The 16,320-nt window shown below is 45.0% G+C and overlaps 1 protein-coding gene across 3 annotated transcripts in view; it reads left to right on the forward strand.

The window, feature by feature from the left end:
- emid1 (EMI domain containing 1) overlaps positions 1-16,320 on the forward strand; it is a 233,281-nt gene that overhangs the window by 174,248 nt on the left and 42,713 nt on the right. For 2 of the 3 annotated variants that reach the window (XM_033043345.1, XM_033043346.1), the window contains exons 7-8: positions 10,443-10,487; positions 15,009-15,080. In XM_033043345.1, the coding sequence (XP_032899236.1) occupies positions 10,443-10,487; positions 15,009-15,080 (117 nt within the window). The remainder of the gene's footprint in view (positions 1-10,442; positions 10,488-15,008; positions 15,081-16,320) is intronic. The other variant, XM_033043348.1, reaches the window with a different exon arrangement.

Below are 16,320 nucleotides of genomic sequence, written 5' to 3' on the forward strand. Positions count from 1 at the left end.
AGGGTTAGTAAAGGTCCTGATAATGCTTTGAGAAAACACAATGTACAAGTTGCCCCTTCACATGCTGCCAGGTACAGCTCCTTTAAACCATGGTTACTGTGCTGGGGATGGCATGACAACAACCTCTGGAGACAGACATTGTTGTTCAGTTCCATGGTCCAACTGTGCCGTGAAACCATCCAAGTGCAGCACAGTGACGAAGTGGTAGAGTTGCTGCCTTACAGCGCCAGTGACCCGGGTTCGATCCCGACCAAGGATACTGTCTGTACAGATTTTGTACGTTCTCCCCCTGACCACATGGGTTTTTTCTGAGGTCTTCGGTTTCCTCCCACACTCCAAAGACGTACAGGTTTGTAGGTAAATTGGCTTGGGTTTGCATATTTGGTATAAGTGTGAATTGTCACTAGGCTTGTGTTAATGTGCGGGGATCGCTGGTCGGTGCGGACTCAATGTGCCGAAGAGCCTGTTTCCGTGTTGTATCTCTAAACTAAACTAAAAAAAACTAAACTATCGGCCACGGTTACCACAAGAGTCAGAAACAAAACGTGAGCGGAAACGTCACCTGCTGCCTACCTTTGGTCAGAGCCTCATCTGTGAAGCCTCTTAGCTTGTAGCTTTGCAGTCATTTCCTCCTCCCTCCTCCCCTTCCCAACTCCCATCCCTCTCTTCATCCCCCCTTCAACTCCCCATTCCCTCCCTCCTCCCCTCCCCCTTCCCGAGGCAAGGTGACTAAAACTGAACACACTCCGCCAAATGTGGCCTCCCCAATGTCTTGTACAACATTCTATGATATGGTTTTGTAAAGTCATAGAGGCATTCAGCATGGAAACAGGCTCTTCGGCCCAACACGCACATGTCGACAAGACACCCCATCTACACGAGTCCCACCTGCCCGCGTTCACCCCGTATCCCTTTAACCCTTTCCTATCCATGTGTCTGTCCAAATGCCTTTTAAATGTTGTACAGGAGAAAAGTACCTTTGTGTTGCTATCCGAACAAGTGTATTTCTTCACACTATAAGTAACACTCTTAGAGATAAAGGATTGAGACCCATCCGTTTTTACGTTACACTGTGAGCAGAATTTCAGTTGAGAACTGATCATATTTATTTCTCATTGCACTTAAATAAGCAATTTCTCGATTCTAATTCAACTTTAAGCTTTTTACATGATATATATATTATATAAATATAACTCATTTAATTAAACAGCTTTGAAGAATGGAAAGAGGGTCGTTATTTAATTAAACCCTGCAATGGTTGTAACACCACTGCTTGACAATTCTTTACTAACTGTAGCAGCCTGGGAGCTCCAGAGTTGGGAAAACTGCTGTACAAAAACAAGACTGCCGCTTGCTTACATTTTGAACTGTTCATTTATAACTTTACATCTTTAAGCAGTTTTTCATCCTCCAAATTGATCAAGAAACAATCTTCTTAAAGCAGTTGGTAGGTGCAAAGGCCAGGCTTTTCACTGCACTGTATCTCCAAACTAAACTAAAATAAATTCCTATCTACCTCTCTCACTCCAAACCCATCTTTACATAGTGGTTAGGAAGGAACTGCAGATGCTGGTTTACACTGAAGATAGACACAAAATGCTGGAGCAACTCAGCTGCCTGTCCCATCTTTACTTCGGCTGACCTCTGAAGCCAAGCGCTAGTTCTCGGACACCTCCTCCTACACCACGACCCCACAGATGAGCACCAGGCCATTATCTCTCAGACCACCTCTGATTTCATCACTTCTGGCAGTCTGTCCTCCACAGCCTCCAATCTTAGCGTTCCCCAGCCCCGCACGGTCTAGCATTATCTTCTCCCCAAAATCCATAAGCAGAACTTCCCTGGCAGACAATGTGTTTCTGCCTGCTCCTGCCCCACTGAAATAACTTCCATGTAAAACCCCAGAGATGTTGCCTGACCCACTGAGTTACTCCAGCACTTTGGACCCATCTTTACTTTAGTTTACTCTAGAGACACAGGCCCTTTGGCCCATCGAGTCCACGTCGACCAGTGATCACCCTGTACACTATCCTACACATTGGGGGCAATGTACAGAGGCCAATTAACCCACAGACCCACATGTCCTTGGAATGTTGTGGGAGACCAGAGCACCCGGAGGAAACCCACGCGGTCACAAGGAGAACGTACAAACTCCTGTGCAGACAGCACCGAAGGTCGGGATCGAACCCGTGTCTCTGGCACTGTCAGGATAAGGTTCAGAACAAACAACAAAGGAGGAGGGACAGTGGCACAGCAGTAGAGTTATATAATGCCCCTGTCCCACTTAGGAAACCTGAACGGAAAACTCTGGAGACTTTGCGCCCCACCCAAGGTTTCCGTGCGGTTCCCGGAGGCTTTTGTAAGTCTCCCTAATGGTCGAAAGTGGTTTCCGAATTTTTTGAAATAATCGCCGGAACATAGAAGAAGCGGAAACCACTTTCGACCATTAGGGAGACTGACAAAAACCTCCGGGAACCGCACGTAAACCTTGGGTGGGGCGCAAAGTCTCCAGAGTTTTCCGTTCAGGTTTCCTAAGTGGGACAGGGGCATTATATAACTCTACTGCTGTGCCACTGTCCCTCCTCCTTTGTTGTTTGTTCTGAACCTTATCCTGACAACTCGGGCTGTGTTGGAGACTTGGCTGTGGGAGGATATGCTAATGTTCTATGGAGTACAATTGCAATAAATCACTGCCCAAGTCCAATGCTTTATTTTCAACCCATATATTTACCATGAAATATTGTCTTTCTTTTGATTAAGTATAGCCCTGCCATGACAGAAAGGGAAGTTATTTTTTACAAAGATAGATTTTTGCAGCTTGCTTCTTGAGGGACCAAAACATAAACCAATGCAGGAATTTGGCAGGAAGTACAAACTCCGTTGGTCTCCCCCAAAGCAAATTACAGACCCTTTCTCTGGTCCACAGGAAGAGCTTTTAATTGTATTGTGCTCTGTAGACTTTGCAGTTGCCCAACAAGTGATGAAGCTCTTCACAAAGAATGTGGCATCATTATTTGTCATTGTTTGGCTATCAGTCGACAACCTGAGATCTCCATAATTTATTTTGCACTGTTTTCAATTTAAGCGAAAGTATTCAGTCTACTGTACGTTGTGAGATCAAACCAGACAGCAGTTTCTACTTATTTGGGGGTTTTGAGGCCAAAATCAAATTGAAGTAAAGTCGCACTGAAGTCATCATATGGCAGGAAGTGATCTGTTTTGATAATCATCTGATGGTCTATCCCCTACCAGGCGTTCCGTGCCTGGGAGCATTGACTCGAAGAGTCAGGAAGTCACGATGCGGCTCTTTAAGACTTTGGTTAGGTCGCTTTTGGGGCATCGCGTGTAGTCCTGGTCACCCCACTACAGGAAGGATGTGGAGGCTTTGGAGAGACTGCAGAAGAGGTTTACCAGAATGATGCCTGGATTAGGGAGTAGAGGATGGACAGACTTGGATTGTTTTCTCCACAACGCCGGAGGGTCAAGTCAAGTCAAGTCAAGTTTATTCGTCACATACACATACGAGATGTGCAGTGAAATGAAAAGTGGCAATGCTCGCGGACTTTGTGCAAAAAGACAAACAAACAAACAACCAAACAAACTATAAACACAATCATAAACACACACATATTCTTTTACATATTAAATATTGGAAGGAAAAACATTCAGTAAAGTTAGTCCCTGACGTGACGGGGGATCTGACAGAAGTATATAAAGTTGTGATAGGCATAGAGAGGGTAGAAAGCCATAACCTTTTTTCCCCAGGGTGGAAATTTCTAAGACTAGAGGGCATAGTTTAGTTTAGTTTAGTTGAGAGATACAGTGCGGAAACAAGCCCTTCAGCCCACTGAGTCTGCACAGACCAGCTATCCCCGCACATTAACACTACCCTACACACACTAGGAACAATTTTACATTTGCGCCAAGCCAATTAACCTACAAACCTGAACGTCTTGAGAGTGTGGGAGGAAACCGAAGATCTCGGAGAAAACACAGGTCATGGGGGGAACGTACGATTTTCGTGCAGACAAGCACGTAATCAGGATCAAGCCCAGGTCTCTGGCGCTGTAAGGCAGTGGCTCGACCACAACACCACTGCGCCCCCCACCTTAGCTTTAAGGTGAGAGGGGTAAAGTTTAAAGGAGGTGTGCGTGGCAAGTTTTTTTTACACAGAGGGTTGTGGGTGCCTTTGACGTGCTGCCAGGGGTGGTGGTGGAGGCAGATATGCTAATGGGGTTCAAGAGGCTTTTTGATAGGCACATGGATATGTAGGGTATGGAGGGTTATAGATCACGTGCAGGCAGATGAGATTAGTTGAACATTGCATCATGTTTGGCACAGGGATTGTGGGCTGAAGGGCTGGTTCCTGTGCTGTACTGTTCTAAGAACAACTTATATTTATGTAGCACCTTCTCTGCAGTAAAGCAACCCAAGGCACAGGGATTTCATCTGACAACAATTGGCCGTAGAAGAGACATTCGAGCCGCAAACAGGTGGTAGAAAGATGTGGAGATGTCGGAATGCTTTAGACTTTAGACTTTCGAGATACAGCACAAAAACAGGCCCTTTGGCCCTGTGAGTCCTCTCCAACCAGCGATCATCCTGTGCGCTAGCACTATCCTACACACTAGAGGCAATTTTACAACTTACCAAAGCCAATTAATCTCCAAACCTGCACGTCTTTAGAGTGTGACAGGAAACCAGAGCACCCGGAGAAAGCCCACGCGGGGAGAACGTACAAACTCTGTACAGGCAGCACCCATAGCCATGACTGAACCCGAGTCTCTGGCGCTGTAAGGCACCACGGTGCCGCCCCTGAAAGATTTTTTTTTTAAATCAAAAAGAGTAATTGCAACAAGACCATTTGGTATTTTGTCTCCCACACAGTGCCACCTTAGCAAGTGTTACCAAGGAGGCCTCATAGAGTTGTACTGTACAGAAACTGGCCATTTAGCCCACCTTGTTAATGCTGCACAAGTTGGCATACTGGGTTAGTCTCATTTGCCTGCATTTGGCTTATAGTCCTACAAACCCTTCCGACCCACACATCTGTCCAAATGCCTTTTACAAGTCGGTAATTGTATCCACTTCTGCAGCTTCCTCTGGCATCTCATTCCAGAAGCGGACTACTCTCCGATTGAAAAAAACTCCCTCTTAAATTTCTCCACTTGAACCTTAAGCCTCCGCCCTCTAGTTTTTGAATCCTCTACCTTGGGGGGGGAAAAACGGAGTGTTTACTTTATCCATGCCCATCATGATCTTGTACAGCTCAACAAGATCACCCCTCAGCCTCCCCCATTCCAAAGTAAAAATTCCCAGCCTACCTAACCTCTCCCTGTAACTCAAGCCCACATGCCCAGGTAACATCCTGGTGAATCTCCTCTGCACTCCTTCCAATGTAATGAATATTCAAGCCAAGATTGTTTTTAAATCTTGAAATGCCAATACCTTTTCTAATTGCCAATGTTAATTGTGTTTGAAAGATGCCACATCTTTACCAGAATGCTGCCTGGGTGAAGAGATATTATTACCCATTAGGCAAGATTAAACAAACTTGGATTGTTTTCTCTGGTGCGTTGGAGGATGAGGGGGGGACCTGATATAAGTATGTAAAATGAGGACAGGCATATATAAGGTGGAAACATTTCCCCAGGGTGGAAATGTCAAAGACTTGAGCGCCTAGCTTTAAGGTGAGAGGGACACGGTTTCAAGGAAATGTCCGGGAGAAACTTTTGCACACAGGTGGGTGCCTGCAACGCATTGCCAGGGGTGGTGGTGGAGGCAGATGTGATAGTGCCATTTAAGAGGCTTTTAGATGGGCACGTTGATATGCAGGGAATAGAGGCTGAGAGGCGAGCGACCTTGTTGCGATGTACAAGATCATGATGGGCATGGATAAGGCAAACCCCCAGCTGTTATCAGCCATCCGACCAGCACCAGCAGTACTGAACTACTACCTACCTCTTTGATGACCCTCGGACTATCCTTGATTAGACTTTGCTGGCTTTACCATGCACGAACCGTTAATCCCTTATCATGTATCCATACACTGTAAATGGTTCGATAGTAATCATGTATTGTCTTTCTGCCCCCTGGTTAGCACGCAAAAAATAAGCTTTTCACTGTACCTTGGTGACAGTGAACTGACAGTGAACTGAACTGATGTATATGAATCATGGGCAGGCAGAGGAGATTTGTTTAATTTAGCATCATTATCAGCGCAGAGATTGTGGAGCGAGGGGCCTGTTCATGTGCTGGGCTGTTTTATGTTCTACGCATGTCCTGTTCTGAGGAGTGTCTTTCTCAATATTTTATAATAGGAATAAGAATAATTGAGTTTAGCAACAAAACAATCTGGCATGATTAGCTGTGAATTAATTCAGTGACAAGGCTCTGAGCTGGAATTACATACTACATGTGCTTGCAATAAATGGGTTCTTGTGGCACACTTCCTTATAAAAATAAGATGGCTCAGCTGGGATTCGAACTGCATTCTTTGGCAGGCTAATGCCTCTTGGAAGTTTCCAAGCAGATTAACTTTTTTTCTTGTGGCTTCTTGGCAAACACTGCGACTTGTGACTTTTGCCTCCAATAAAAAAAATGTTCTTCAAAGCCGAGCAGGAGTTTATAACTTCTTTGTTTGTTTTTTTAATTTAACGGCAGCAGTAGTGAAACGTGCTGCTAAATGACGACCCTGGCTGAAAGATTGGATTCAATAATTGAATGGAAACGTTGCCGTACTATTTAGGCTGCTGTGTGGTGGCTAATGGCCAAATGCACTTGTGTTGGTCGAAGGACTGCATTTTTACCTTGATCACTAGAAAAGAATGTTCATGTGTTAAATTGTGTGCATCTGTGATCTGTGAATGTCAACTATTTGTGTGTCGCACAAGTTGGGAGGATTTGGTCACATCTGCTTCTCCTTGATGTGGGAGCATTAGTTAATTTTAGATTTCTGCAGATGCAGCAAACTCCTAATAGAAAAAGAAGTTTGGAGTGCCTTTTCGTGGTGAAGATGAAGGAATGAATTGGACTGAATAATGGCTTCTTTGACTGTCATAGGACCGTAATAAAATGCTGCAGTAGAGCTGTTGTCTCACAGCACCAGAGACCCCGGACTCCGATCCTGACCTCGGGCGCTGTCTGTGAGGAGTTTGCAAGTTCTCTCTGTGACCGCGTGGGTTTTCTCCGGATGCTCCGGCTCCCTTTCACGTCCCAAAGAGTTGCAGGTTTGTAGGTTAATTGGTTGGTGTAAAATGGTCCCATGTGTGTAGGGAATGGATGCGAAAGTGAGATGGCATAGAACTAGTGATTACATGTGGTCGATGGTCAGCATGGACTCTGTGGGCCGAAGGGCTTGTATCCATGCTCTATCGCTAACCACTAAACTCAAGAAGGATTTGATTAATTGATTGAATTGAAAGATGCAGCAAGTCCAGGTGGGTAATGGCCCAGAGTCATCAAACACACCTCATACGTCAACCCAATCATCTCTGGGATCATTCTCGTAAACCTCCTCTGGACCCTATCCAATGCCAGCACATCCTTCCACAGGTATTTGATCTTGTGGATTCTTCATTATCGTAGCTAATTCAATAATGGAGGAGGCATGAGGCATTGAATAATTCTTCAATTGGGGATTAGTTAGATGATTGAGGAAAGAATAAGATGAATTGCTAAGAGAAAATTAAAAAGCCTCACAGAAATTGTTCAGTTAGAATCATGAGCTGCCTAAAACATAGTGGCCAGAATCTGTAGGAAGGAACTGTAGATGCTGGTTTACACTGAAGATCGACACAAGATGCTGGAGTAACTAACGGATCTGGCAGCATCTCTGGAGAAAAGAAATAGGTGACATTTCGGGTCGAGACCTTTCTTCAGAGTGAGAGTCAGGGGAGAGGGAAACGAGAGGTATGAAAAGATTCAGAATAAATCAGAGCCAATTTTAATGTGGCCGTTTTGTAGATGTGGCTGTAAAAACAAAGAACTGCAGATGGTGGTTTATACCAAACATGGACACAAAGTGCTGGAGTAACTCAGCGGGTCAGGCAGCATCTCTGGAGAAAAAGGATGGGTGACATTTTGGGTCGGGATCCTTCTTCAGATATTTTTCTCCAGAGATGCTGCCTGACCTGTTTAGTTACTCCAGCAATTTGTGTCTATTTTGTTGATGTGGCTCTTCTGTTCAGTTCCATGGCAACCTCGTCACCTCCCCAGGTGTAGGTGGTGAGTGATTTAACAATGAAGAAGCCTTGGAAGATGCTGGGAAAATGCTAGGGTTGGAGATGGGCATCACCTGGCACTTGTCTTCCACTTGCCACTCCAAGGCAGGGTGCTATTAAAATATTTTCATTTGCAGCGAAGTAGCAATGGAGCTGAAAGCTGTTACATTATCAGCAAATCCCGATCTAATGCAGGTAGAAGCAGGTCAGAGACTGAACTCTGGAGATACTCCCTTGGACAATCACAGACTTAAATTCATAGAGTTAGACTTTAGAGATACAGCATGGAAACAGGCCCTTTGGCCCACTGAGTCCACGCCAAGCAGCGATCACCCCATACACTAGCACTATTCTACACATTGCAATTTCCCCAAATCTAATTAACCTACAAATCAGTATGCCTGTGGAGTGTGGGAGGAAACCGGAGCACCCGGGTAAAATCCACACGGTCACAAGGAGAACGCGCAAACTCCGTACAAACAGCACCTGTAGTCAAGTTGAACCCGAGTCTCTGGCGCCGTAAGGCAGCAACTCTACCGCTGCGCCACCGTGCTGTCTCTTCCTGGGTTTTTGTGGTTATATTGTCATCATTTAATGTTGAAGAATTAACACTCCCCCTTTAGTTTAGTTTAGCTTAGTTTAGTTTATTGTCACGTTTACCAAGGTAGAGTGAAAAGCTTTTGTTGCATGCTAACCAGTCAGCCGAAAGACATGATTACAATCGAGCCATCCACAGTGTACAGATACAGGATAAAGTGAATAACAGAAATAACATTTAGTGCAAGATAAAGTCCAGTAAAGTCTGATTAAACATAGTCGATTAAACATAGTGGTTAAACGGAAGTGGGCGGCGCGACTCTTGTCAGCAGCGGCCTCTGCAGTCCGTCTGTCTTTTTATTGTTTTCTGTCTTGTTCTATGTAGTTTTTATTGTTTTTTTTGTCGGGGTATGTGTGTGGGGGTGGGGTGGGGTGGGGGAACTTTAAGGTCTTTCCCCTGCACGGGAGACCCGACCTTTTCTTTGTCGGGTCTCCGTTGTCGTTGGGGCTGCAACGTGGAGCGGCCTCCAACAGAAATGACCTGGGGCTCCAGTCGCGGAGCTGCGGATTTACTCACCATCACGGAGCTGGCCGAGTCCGGAGCGGGTGGAGCTGTGGTGGAGCGCTGCTGTGACCCGACACCCGGAGTTTCGGAAGCTCCTACCGCAGGTCTGTGGACGGTAATGCCGGGAGCCCGCGGGTCCCTGGTGGGAGACCGCTTTTCGGGGCTTCCGCAACGGCGACTTCTCCCGCCCGAGTTGCGGGGTTGAAGATTACCTTGAGCGGGGCCTACATCACCGCCCCGCGCGGCTTGGAATGGCCGCGGGACTTTGTGAGCGCCCGCCGGGTCTCCAACACCAAGAGCCCGCCGGGGCTCCAACACCAAGACCTGGTGCGTGGCCTTGCATCACCCGGCGTGGCTTTAATGGCTGCGGGACATTTAACATCGCCCGCCGGGGGCTTTGACTCTGTCTTTGACTCTGACATGGGGGGGGAGAGGGGAGTGCAGGGGAGAGATATATTTAAGTTTTGCCTTCCATCACAGTGAGGAGGAGACTCACTGTGATGGATGTTTATGTGAATTGAATTGTGTTGGTGTGTGTCTTGGTTCTTTTTTTGTATGGCTGCAGAAACCAAATTTCGTTTGAACCTCATGTGAGGTTTAAATGACAACAAAAGGTATTGTATTGTATTGTATTGTATTGTCCGAGGGTCTCCGATGAAGTAGATAGTAGCTCAGGACTGGTCTCTAGTTGTTGGTCGGATGATTTAGTTGCCTGATAAGTGCTGGGAAAAAACTGTCCCTGACTCTGGAGGTTTGTGTTTTCACACTTCTGTACCTCTTGCCAGATGGGAGAGGAGAGAAGAGGGAGTGGCCGGGGTGCGACTCATCATTGATTATGCTGCTGGCCTTGCCTAGGCTGCATGAGGTATAAATGGAGTCAATGGAAGGGAGATTGGTTTGTGTGTGATGGGCTGGGCTGTGTCCACAATTCCCTGTCATTTTTTGCCGACTCCTCACTCATTCTTGCCGAACTGGAGTGACGTTGAAATGTATCGGGCAGTCCAGAGCAAATGATTCGCTTGTGTTGAAAGAGTCAGTGACACTTTCAAAGTTTGCATTGAGTTTGCTGTTTTTTCCTGAGTGATTTTCTATTAAAACTGAGTTCAAATGTTGCACAGGTCCTCCTGGTGAAAGAGGAAAAGATGGATCTCCTGGCCAGGATGGTATGTAAACACATACTTGAAAAAAAAATCCCTGTTTGGGGATTTAAGAAAAAATAAATAGTACAGAATTAGTATGCTAATATAGTTTCATTTTTTCCATTTATTTTCTATGTTCCATCCAAATTTCCATCCCACCAAATATGAAAGAAATATTGTCCACTGGCATTTTGTAGGCATTAGATTTCATTTATTTTCTATGTTCCATCCAAATTTCCGTCCCACCAAATATGAAAGAAATATTGTCCACTGGCATTTTGTAGGCATTAGATTCCTCCCCCTCCTCTTGGTTTAGAATTTGGTTTCATGTCTTTCTCATGTTGGTCAAACTGTGGCAAGTTTAGCTTAGTTTCGTTTAGAGATACAGCATGGGAACAGACCCTTCGGCCCACCGAGTCCGCGCCGACCAGCGATCACCCCATATGCGAGCACTATCCTACGCACGCGAGGGACAATTTACAATGGGTACCAAAGCCAATTAACCTACAATCCTGCATGTCTTTGAAGTGTGAGAGGAAACCAGAGCACCCGGAGTAAACCCAAACGGTCACAGAGAGAATGTGCAAATTCCATTCAGACCACTTCGTAGTCAAGATCGCAGCCGGGTCTCTGGTGTTGTAGGGCAGCGCCTCTACCGCTGCGACACTGTGCCGCACAAAGTCTTAGCGGGATTTATTCAAAGAGGGATTTATAAGCTCTGTAGTGACGTAAACGTCAAATATTTCAGCAAGATCCCCATATGGAGAAATGACAGCTCACTTTCTGACTTAGAATAAACAGCTTGACAATGCTGCCTGGTATTTTACAGCACGTGAATTGTAGTTACAGTCTTGTTGTTTTATTGCACAAAATGTGCGTTTATCTTTCATGTCAGCTTGGCATCATAAAAATTGTTACTTGTAAGATATCTAGAAGTATTATCTCCCATCATGAGTTGCTGTGATTACCAGGGCGGCGGCACTGTGGCGCAGAGGTAGAGTTGCTGCCTCACAGTGCTGGAGACATGGGTTCGATACTGACCTTGGGGGCTGTCAGTGTGGAGTTTGCACGTTCTCCCTGTGACCCAGTGGGTTTTCTCCGGTTTTCTCCCACAGACGTGTGGGTTAGTAGGTTAATTGGCTTCTGTAAATTGTAAATTGTCCCTAGTGTGTAGGTTAGTGCTAGTGTACGGGGTAATCACTGGTCGGCTCGGACTCGGTGGGCCAAAGGGCCTGTTTCCACGCTGTATCTCTCTAAAGTCTACGTTTGTGAATTAAGAAGGAGAAAAAAGTTAAACAAAACTCCTCTTTAGAACTCTCTGCACATTGAATCATACAGTCATACAACATGGAAACAAAGCCTTGTGTACCTGTCCAAATGTATTTTACATGTTGTTGTAGGCCATGCCTCAACTACTTCTTGTACATCAGTGGAGCTGCACACTAAATCTCGTTGCACTGACGTGCAATGACAATAAAAGATATATTATATATTATACTATCTTTGGCAGCTCGTTCCATATACCCACCACCCCCTGTGTGAAGAAATTGCCCCTCAGGCTCCTATTAAATCATTCCCCTCTCACCTTAAACCAATGTCCTCAGGTCCTGGAATCCCCCACTCTGTGCATCTGCCAAATGTATTCTGCTCATGATATTATACACCTCGAGATAACTTATAAAATGTGGTTTTCATTTTGTTACTTTTATTATCTCATAATGCCTTTCCAAGACTGAGTGAAATGATTTCTATCTGTATCTGTACACTGTGGCCTACTCGATTGTAATCCTGTATAGACTTTCTGCTGACTGGATAGCATGCATTAAAAGCTTTGAAATGTACCTCGGTACACCTGACAATAAACTAATCTCAACTAAACTAACTGATTTGTCATTTTCAGTGTAGTGATAAGGTTTGAAGGACACTAGGCCACAGAAATGAGTCGTCTGTTCAACTTAGGTTTAGGTTTAATTTTAGGTTTGATATTGTCACGTGTACCCAATCAAATCAGATAATAGATAGAATAGCTAGAATGAATGCATCGAGTCTTTGACTCAGTTTAGGGGAATCAAGATCCAGAGAGCATTGATAGAAGGTGAGAGGGGAACATTTCACAGGAACCTCAGGGCCAACTTTTTCACTCAGAGGGGGATGGAACGAGCTGCCAGAGGAGGTAGTTGAGGCAGGTACAATAAACTGTATTTAAAAGACGTTTGGATGGGTACATGGACAGTAAGGGTTTAGAGAGACACTACCGAACGCAGGCAACTGGGACAAGCTTGGATGGTGAATCTTGGTCGGCATGGATGAGCTGGGCTGAAGGGCCTGTTACCATGCTATATGGTTCTATGCCTCTACGACTAAATACAATCAAGCCAAACCCAAGTACAATAGACAGGGCAAAGGCAAAGATACAGAGTGCTGAATATAGTTCTCAGCATTGTAGCACACCAGTTCCAGAGACAAAGACCAATGTCCTCACTGGTCAGAGGTGAATCAGACAGTACCCTAGGGTTTGAAAGGGCTGTTATCCTGTTTTATGGGTAACAGAGGAGAAGAAGCTGTTCCTGTGTCTGGTGGCGTGCGTTGTCAAGCTTCTTTTCCACAAGGGCTGGTTCCACCACATTGCTCAGGGGTCAGTCAGAAAGTACAGTTTGCACTGGTAGTTTTAATGACAGGATGACGTTAAAACTGCAGACGCTGGAAATCTGTAATAAAAACATAAAATACTGGAAATGCCCAGCTGGTGAGGTAGCCTCTGTGCGAGAGAAACAGACTTGATGCTTCAAGTTGACGATCTTTCTTCAGAACCATCTAAGGATTCACTGGCATTGCAGTTGTCCAGGTATTTTGTCAATATTTGGACACTACGCTGATAAAACAGTTCAGTTAGATTGTGGTTATATTGTATAGACCAAAGGTATTACAAAATGCCACAAGACACACACATTAAAGAATTATATTTTTTGTCACCAATACCTTGACGCCCACCGAAATATTTGTGGATTATGGAGTACAAACATTAAGAGTTATACATCACACGATGCATGTTCTTTAATGGAAATATTGTTTCTGGATAATGCTTAAAAATATACAGCATAAATATAATTTAATGCGGAATAATAAATGATTTTCCATAGATCGTGGTGGGGAGTATTCCCCATCAGAAGTTTGCTTTCTTCCTTCAAGTATTTGGCTTATAACATCCAAAGGAAGATTGAACGAATACTTGGCATCTTTTAAATTAATTGCTTTTCTTGTTCATGAGATGATTTTGTGCACAAAAACACTTTTAAATCTTGTTCGTTCCTTGCCAAATTAATAAATTTACAGCAAGTGTCGTAAATTTCAGGCATAACATTGATGGCTCCTTGAAACCTGTAACTCTGGCAAAACTCATTATTTTTTACTTAAGGGGATATTTATTCATTGTTCATTATTTTCTCCTCACAATATGTGTCTCCAGATGTAAGTAGTCTTGCTGTACGGATAGCTTAGCCTGTCTTAGTGAGATCGTAAATGGGTTCTCTAGTGAAGAGAACGTAGAATTTAGAACAGTCCAGCACAGGAATAGGCCCATTTATCAACCACTCCCGACACACTAGGGGTAATTTACAGAGGTCAAGTAACATACAAACCCACACATCTTTGGGATGTGGGAAAAAAACCGGAGCACCCGGAGGAGGTCCACGCAGTCACAGGGAGAACATGCAAACTCCACACAGACCCGCACTTGAAGTCAGAATTGAACCTGAGTCCCTGGTGCTGTGAGGAAGTAGCTCTACCCTCTTACACTACTTTGTCACGTTGAGTACAAGAGACAGGAAGTCATGTTGCAGCCTTATAGTGCTTTGGTTAAGCCGCATTTGGAGTATTGCATGCAGTTCTGGCTGGAATGATGTAGAGGCTTTAGAGAGAGTGCAGAAGAGATTTACCCGAATGCTGCCCGGATTAGAGGATATTTGCTACAAGGGGAGGTTGGACAAACTTGGATTTCTTTCTCTAGAATGCGAGAGGTTTCGGGAAGCCCTTATAGAAATGTACATTATTATGAGATCGATAGTTTAGACAGTCATAATCTTTTTCCCAGGGTGGAAATGTCTTAGACTAGAGCGTGTAGCTTTAAGGTGGGAAGGGCAAAGTTTAAACTAATGTGCAAGGCAAGCGTTTCTACACTGAGGGTGGTATGTGCTGAATGCGTTGCCAGGGTGGTGATGGAGGCAGATACAATCGTGGCATTTAAAGAGACTTTTAGATAGGTACATGGATATGCAGGAAATGGATCACGTGCAGACAGAGGAGATTAGTTTATCTTGGCATCATGTTTAGCACGGACACTATGGGCTGAAGGGCCTAACCCTATGCTGTACTGTTCCATGTTCTAACACTTCCATTATCTTAACATGAAATAACAAGGGACATGTTAAGATCATTATGCGCATTTTGATACCACAATGAAAGATTCCTCATGAGTCTACACAAATGGTTACATCTTTGTCTGAGTCCTGCCTTTAATTTCTTCTTTGCTCTTATTAATCATTCCAGGTCCAAGAGGTGAACCAGGAGTCCGAGGCCCATCGGGAATACCGGGAACACAAGGACCTGTCGGGCCGCCAGGTTAGTGGTTTCCCCTAGAATCAAAATGCCGCAGAGGCTGATACCCCGAGATAAAAACAAGATGCTGTTGGAAATACTGTAGACTTTAGAGATACAGCATGAAAACAGAGTCTTCGGCTCACCAAGTCCGCGCCAACCAGCGATCAACCATCCACACTAATTCTATCCTACACAATTTACAGAAGCCAATTAATCTACAAACCTGCACGTCTTTGGATTGTGGGAGGATATTGAGTGCCCAGAGGAAACCCAGGCGGTCACAGGGAGAACATGGAGCAGCACAGTAGCCTAGCGGGTAGAGCCGCTGCCTCACAGTGCCAGGGACCCGGGTTCGATCCTGTCCTTGGGTGCTGTTTGTGTGGAGTTTGCACATTCTTCCTATGACTGAGCAGGTTTCCTCTGGTCAGATGTGCGGCTTTGTGAGTTAATTGGCCTCTGTAAAATTGCATCTAATGCGTAGGGATTGGATGCAAAAGTGAGAAAACATAGAACTAGTGTGAACGAGTGATCGATGGTGAGCATGGACTCGGTGGGCCGAAGGGACTGTTTCCGTGCTGTATCTTTAAACTAAACTAACCATTGCAGGAACAAAGCACAGATGAAATGTGTGTAAAATACTTGTTTTTTTTCTGATTTGTAGAGGAGGTTCACGAGGATATTTACCTGGGCTTGCGGAAATTGAGTTACAGGGAGAGGTTGGATAGGCCCGAATGGCCTGTTTCTGTGCTGCATCTTTCAATCAAAAATGCACCAGGCAAAATGCACCAGCAGAATTAACATTGAGCCCAGACAGAGTGGAGTGGGGGGATGATTAGAAAATATTTCTTAGGCAGGTCACGGTTAGAGTTTTGAATTTCCAGCTACAGGCCATTAGTGTGCAAAGCCCATAAATTCCTCCAAAAAAAAAGGGATCGGGCAGTTGCCAGGAAAACTGTAAAACCGACTGCTGTCACATGTTGTGTTATTAATCCTGGATCATCTGCTCTGGGAACAAAAGGGCACCCCTGGGTACACGATGTTATTATTTTTTGAAAGAAGACTTGAGTCCCGTCCAGCACTGTGCAACGATCCCCCGGATCCCTGCTGCCAGGAGGTTAGGAGGTTGGTTCCCTGGCTAGATATTATACACTCCGAGACTGGACAGTATCAGATGTTACTTATTTATTCACCCCTGGGATGCGGCCTCTGCTGGCAAGGCCAATATTCGTTGCCCGTTCCCCGCTGTGCTGGGGCCAAGCCC

The sequence above is a fragment of the Amblyraja radiata genome, chromosome 25, assembly GCF_010909765.2.
Source record: "Amblyraja radiata isolate CabotCenter1 chromosome 25, sAmbRad1.1.pri, whole genome shotgun sequence".
Classification (NCBI taxonomy): domain Eukaryota; kingdom Metazoa; phylum Chordata; class Chondrichthyes; order Rajiformes; family Rajidae; genus Amblyraja; species Amblyraja radiata.